At 49.7% G+C, this 6415-nt stretch overlaps 1 protein-coding gene across 1 annotated transcript; it reads left to right on the top strand.

Annotated features, from left to right (window-relative positions):
- The first annotated feature begins 667 nt into the window (after positions 1–667).
- Positions 668–4021, top strand: LOC125939881 (uncharacterized transmembrane protein DDB_G0289901-like). The gene is made up of 2 exons (XM_049655388.1): positions 668–1223; positions 1692–4021. The coding sequence occupies exons 1-2, from the start codon at positions 1031–1033 to the stop codon at positions 4019–4021; spliced, it is 2523 nt and encodes an 840-aa protein (XP_049511345.1). The 5' UTR covers positions 668–1030.
- Positions 4022–6415: the final 2394 nt, after the last annotated feature.

The raw sequence follows: 6415 nt of genomic DNA, 5'->3' as shown, positions 1-6415 counted from the left end.
TATGAAGCACCTCTGCAAAATTTTAGCCTTATTTAGCCGCTGCCATTATGCGAACAAAGCTGTCTTTTTTTCTGCTTTGTTCAAGTTCACCTATTCTCCTTCGCCTTCGTAGTGAAACAAGCCAGGCGCTTTACAGTTTACAATACCGACCTTCTGGCTTTTTTCTAGCTATTAATCTCTTGCATAGCTCAAAACACAGCTGTAAGTACTAGGCAGGTATATATGAAGCGGTTTCGGCTAATAAAATATCAATAAAATTTATGGTTTATCTTATATCTTCGTGATCCCTGCTATCAAGACTGGTAAACCAGCTCCACAGGTCATCAGCTCAAACGCAGTGATCTGGAATCCTAACAAAACATAGCCTCCAATTAACACAAAACTAACAGACATTTCGATTTTATCCGGGCACATGTCTTAACCACGCTTTTTCAGCTAGAGTGCTCGTATACCTAGCGTAATTGCACGCTCGTGGCTATATTTTCCTTCATTGTCACATGAAATGAAATACCGAGTGGTTGAAAATGAGATGACTTCTAGCTATCATTCAAGAGTCCTTATGTTTCTACCTCATTTGACCTAGCAATGTTCTGGCACCGGTCTCACGACCAAATTAACTATATTACTTCTATTTTGTTTCTGCAGAGACTCAAGAAACTGGAAGAGGTGTGTCAAGGCGATAAAATATCCTCCGACATGCCCCCCTCACTCTAGGTTTCAACCTTGCGTCTCTAGCTGCTCAGCGAGGTGCGGCATCAACAAGCCCAAGACATGCGTCACCAGTTGCCACAGGGGCGCTTGTGTTTGTGACGAGGGCTTTGCCGAAATATGGGGATATGACGGGAGGAGTTGCGTGCCCCAAGATAAGTGTGAATGGCACCTCCGCCGTTTATTCGCCGGTAATGGCACATTTTTGAACGGTGCTGGGGTCGGCTTGCATGGAAGTGCGATCCGACCAGGTGGCCTGGTAATAGGCCCAGGGGGTGTGTTTGCACCTGGTGCGATAGGGCTTCTTCCGGCGGTGTCAGGGATGGTCGCCGCAGGCGCTTCCTTAATTGGTACCAGTAGAGGTGGTGGTGCAAGTGTCGGTGTGCGAGGAGCAGGTCCCTCCATTTCACTCACTGGAGGATCAGGCGCGAGCGGCGCTGGAAGTGGTATGGTGGGTTTGGGCACACATGGTGTGGGAATGAACCTGCCTGCTTCTGCAGTAACACCTACAGCAGGTACATTTTCCCGTGGTAGTTCTGGAAATGGCGCCGCTGAATTAGGCGTAGGTTCAATGAGTGGAGGTTCGACTTTCGGCGGCTACGGTGTCAATGTTAACACGGGAAGTGCATCGTTAAGTGGTGGCGCTGGAGTTGGCGGGTCTAGAGCTGGCGTTAACCCAGGAAGTCCATTGTTAGCTGGCGGTGCGGGAATACGTGGGTCCAGTGTCAGTTTTAACACGGCAGGTGCATCCTTAACTGAGGGTGCCAGAATTGCTGGGTCTGCTGTGAGCGTTAACCCGGGTGGCGCATCAATAATTAGTTCCAGTGGAGGTGGGGGCACAAGTGCCGGTGTGCGAGGAGGAGGTTCCTCCATTTCTCTCAATGGAGGATCAGGCGCGAGCGGCGTGGGAAGCGGTGCGATGGGTTTGGGCACACATGGTGTAAGAATGAACCTGCCTGCTTCTGCAGTAACACCTACAGCAGGTACATTTTCCCGTGGTAGTTCTGGAAATGGCGCCACTGGATTAGGCGTGGGTTCAATGAGTGGAGGTGGGGCTTTTGGCGCCTCCGGTGTCAATGCTAACACGGGAAGCGCATCGTTAAGTGGTGGTGCGGGAGTTACCGGGTCTAGCGCCGGCGTTAACCACGGAAGTCCATTGTTAGCTGGCAGTGCGGGAATTCGTGGGTCCAGTGTCAGTTTTAACACGGCAGGTGCATCCTTAACTGAGGGTGCCAGAATTGCTGTGTCTGCTGGGAGCGGTAACCCAGGTGGCGCATCAATAATGGGTGGTGAGGGAGGTAGTGGTACCATTGTCGCTGTAAATGGCGCAGCCATTCCTTCTCTCCCGGTGGGACCAGGTGGCGGCAGTTTCGGAAGCAGCGCTGCGGGTATACACACAAGTGGTGTCGGATTGCACATCCACCCAACTGCAGTAACCTCCACTGTGAGTACGCCCTCCACTAATTCCGCGAGATTTGGCTCTGACAGAGTCGGAGGGAACTCGATGGGTACATCCTTTGGCAGCGTAGTAGGGTTCGGCAATGTCGGTGGTGGTTTATCTACAGGGGGCACACATTCAACTAGTGGTTCAGCACCTGGCACGGAATCTGGCACAGGCGGCGCTGGAGTCCATGCTCCAGGTGTTACCAGTGGGGGCCCGTTAGGCACAACGTCATCAGAAGCGGCCCACTCGTCTAACATTGAAAGAAATGGCGAAGGCAGCATAAATGGCTCAGCGATTTCACATTCAGGTGGCAGTACAGAATCTCGCGGAGTTACTGGTGCCATAAATATAGGAGGTGGGCACTCCAGTTTTTCAACTTCTTCAGGCGCGCGTACTGACGTAGGAGCTTCAGTCGCCGGCAGTAGTGTAGGGAGTGTTTCCGGGAGTCATACAGCCGTGAGAGAAGGGATGGTACGATCTGGTGGCGAAGGATATGGCGGGGAACACAACGGTGAAAACCTAAATCATTTAAATCGTTCGCATACCTCGGGAACTGGTGGAGCCGATGCCAGTCTACATGGAACAGGTTCCAGCTCTACGAGTACCACTCTATCCACGACTGGTGTCACAACTGCTACAGAAAGTGGACGCACAAGTGGTACGACCGGGCATGTTTCAAGCGGTAGCGGAACATTAGAAGGGTCAGCTATATCTAGTACAGGTTTACATGAAGGAGTAGCTTCTGGACTAACCACTGATGTTTCATCTGTAAGTGGCAGCGCAACTTCTAGCGGGGCCCCTCTTACTATAAGAACAGAACATACAGACACAAGGGTTTCTACGGGTTCGGGATTCATAGGGGTATCAACGGGCACAGGAAATGCACTTTCTTCTGTATCTGAAGCAATCGGTGGTGGTGCTTCCCGAATGAATTCCGCGATTACGTCTTCACATGGCACTAGAAGACACGATGGGGCTGGTACCGGAATAACCGGAGGGAGTACATCGTTAGGTGGTACCAGAAGTATCGGGGGGATTAGTGTTAGCGGTGGCGGGGTCGGAACAGGCCCAATGGGTATACGCTCACCCGCAGTCGCAGTACCAGTGGGTGTTGCTTTCGTATTATCGCCAGGAAATGCGACCGCATCTGGTGCCGTAGGAAATGGTGGGATTGCTGGGAGTGGCGCCACTGTCGGATTAGTCCCAGTGAGTGCACATTTAAGTGGAATTACAGTACCTGACGGCACTCATTTTAGATTGCACCCGGGAACCACTGGTACAGTTGGTGCCACCGAGAATGGAAGGGTCACTGGGAGTGGACCTCCTCTCCGTGTAGGATCCGCGACTATAATCCTGCCTGCTGGAGCAGCATCAGGTGGCGTTGGTATTGGATTGTCCCCAGGGGCTATGACAACAGGGGCTGTCACAGGCCTTAACACGTTTGGTGGAAGCAGCACTTCTGCAGGTCGACTGGGTGCCCTGGCTAGTGGCGGTGTTATCAGTGCCAGTACAAACGGAGCCAGTACAGCTTCACTTGGAGCCACAGGAGGTCGTGGCTCAGGCGTTGGGTTTGGTGCAGGGTCTGCGCACACAGGTGGTAATGCAGGATCTGTTGGGTCCGGCAATGGAGCACTCACAGGCGTTTACTACCCAGCTAATTATCTCGTCTATGGCGTGCCTCCTCCTGGAATGCTTCCTAGTGGGGCACCGTCAGCTAACAGAGCAACCAATGGCGCGGTCACTTCTAGTAGCCTCACAGATATCAGCACAGCGTATCTCGGAGGTGTGGACATTGGGGAATCGCGAGAAAATTCTGAAGGTCTCACGGAGAGTGGAGGTAATCCAAATAATGCTCACCTCATGCGTTAAGTACCTAATTAAAATAAAATTGTTGCCTGTACTATCCTCACAAGTGTCTCGACTGCATTTCAATGTAGTGTGGTAGCTCGGTGCACTGAAAAAACGTTGTCGCAGTTTCACCCGAAAGGCGAAGCATCAATTGCGATAGCAAATTTGTAGAGAGCTATACGGAGTAATGATAGTAGCTTTATCAGCTGTATAAACTTGGACATGCAGCAGCACCGGCAACACGCAGAACTGTTGTCGACGCCGTCGGCGTTTTGCCCGCGTTCGCACAAAATGCGTGCGGCGTTGGTGACTGTTGCCGGAGCCTCTGATATAAATAGGCACTTGGTGCCGCAGCTAAACGTCCCCTCCCTTCCCTCCCCCTCCCTCCCCCCCCCCAACGGCCTTTCGTGCGTCAGAAGGCGCGTTGGCTGTACATATATGGTGATTGTAAAGGAGGAAAGAGACGCCTACTTCTGCAGCCCTTAAGGGAGCACGGCACAGAACGCGCGTTTGTTCTCCGACGTGCGTTCACTCCCCGTGAAAGCGCGCGTCCCTCGCGCCCTTTCACTCGCACATACAGCGTTCGGCGGCGCGCGGCGACGATTTCATCTTCATTGACGTCATGCGGAACCTCACGGCGACGGCGACGGCGACGCCGACGGCAGAAATCTGCTTTGGAGTGTCCATATAATTGCTATCGCAATAATAACTACATATCCTTCAAATAAATAAAAGACAAACAGTCGTTTACACATTCATAAGTGTAAATATGCCTTGGTCACGAAATAACAGAAGGAACCGTAGCCCCGCAAAACGTTCTCAATAGGCTAAATAAACTATACTTATAGGAAAACAATGCTGTTCTGAACAAACGAGGAAAATATTATTCACTTTGACGGTGAAGGAAATGAACACTATAAGCCTACAGATCAATTGAGCTACCCTGCGGCTACTTTAAATGCCGGCATTCTTTGTGAATCTGTAGACACGATAGGAACAATCTACGCTCATTGCAGAAATTTCCTTATGCATCACGAGAAATTATTTCTAGAAAAGAGAGAAAATTATCTCTCATAATATTATATTAGTGTGTACTATAGGATTTAGAATGCAGTCACAGCGAAAGTGCAAAATAAATAAAAAAATTACATCTTAGGTCCTCAGTTATATCGCTTTGGACACTCCCGGTCTTTCGAAAGCGCCGCCTGTTAAATCTTGACGCGTTCTCCCTGGCAAGTTAACATCGAAGCTAAGGATTAACCGAGCCTTTAGTTTAAATGCGCTTGTGCGGTCTTGACCGCGTTTCTGTCAACAAATTTTCATACGTAGGCCAATGTCTCACCTTTCGGGGTTAATAAGTGCTTGTAGTTTAAAATTATTAACTAATTCACCGAAAATCGCGGCGTCTATCTTGTTTTTCATTAAATGAAGGCTTCAATAAAACGTTTCGACAGCCATTGTGATTATGATCAGCGCTAAATTACGACGCAACCATGCCAATAAGTCCAAAAGTGTTGAGATAATTTGAACGTTTGACATTGCTTGCCAACTTCGCGATTCACACTAGCCGATTGTTCGCTCATGAAAATGAGATGGCGCTTAAACGACGAGATGTGCGCTTGCATTAATACTTGTCCATCAATGTGCGCAATCCACGGCCTGTGTAATGAACAAATTGTCTCACGCGCCCCGGCTGTCTAGCACGTTGCCGACGAGCTGTTAAAAGAAAATGTACGGTCGCGATCAAAAGTTTGGGGGACCAAAGGTCCCACGATTCTTACTTTTTGTTTTGCAGCCTGAGCATTCCTGATGAAATCAAGAGCGCACGCATGAGCGCGCGTCTTTGACCAATAGAGTGTACTAAACCACTTCCGCGCCGCCGAGCTGTGCTTGAATATATTTAAATTTTTTGCTGGTGCCGTGGTCTCCAAAGTTTTGATCGCGACTGTACATATTCAAGTGAATCTAAGCATTTCAACGGCAGCTTGATTGGCTATAAAATGCCCCTTTCTATACTCGCTAATTAGGCTGTGTCCCAGCGCCGCTGTAGGCTGGGTAAATTTTCTCTTATCTGCACTACTGAATACGCCTGCTAGCACGGGTACTAACTGAAAACCGTTCCTTAGCAGTGCGAACAGGCATTCAAATGAAGACCATCCGTGAGCATTGGTTATGCAGACACGCATTTGGATGTTTGACTGGGGCTGCTGTGTCATACGAAGGAATAGACTACAGTGCAGTGGCTGAGGGCAGTCACTGAATCGGGGCTGCCTAGTGGGCCATGTTTATACTTTTTGTATGTTTCACGTTCAAGAAAATGCCGTTTAATTGAAAGGCACGTGGCGACACCTATTCAAAATTGCCTAAGCACTTCCTTCTAATACAGACGACATGGCTCCCATGCTTCTGAATTGC

This window comes from Dermacentor silvarum, chromosome 9 (genome assembly GCF_013339745.2).
Source record: "Dermacentor silvarum isolate Dsil-2018 chromosome 9, BIME_Dsil_1.4, whole genome shotgun sequence".
Lineage (NCBI taxonomy): Eukaryota > Metazoa > Arthropoda > Arachnida > Ixodida > Ixodidae > Dermacentor > Dermacentor silvarum.
The sequence above is the reverse complement of the archived record's forward strand: the minus strand, read 5'-3'. Positions and strand labels throughout refer to the sequence as shown.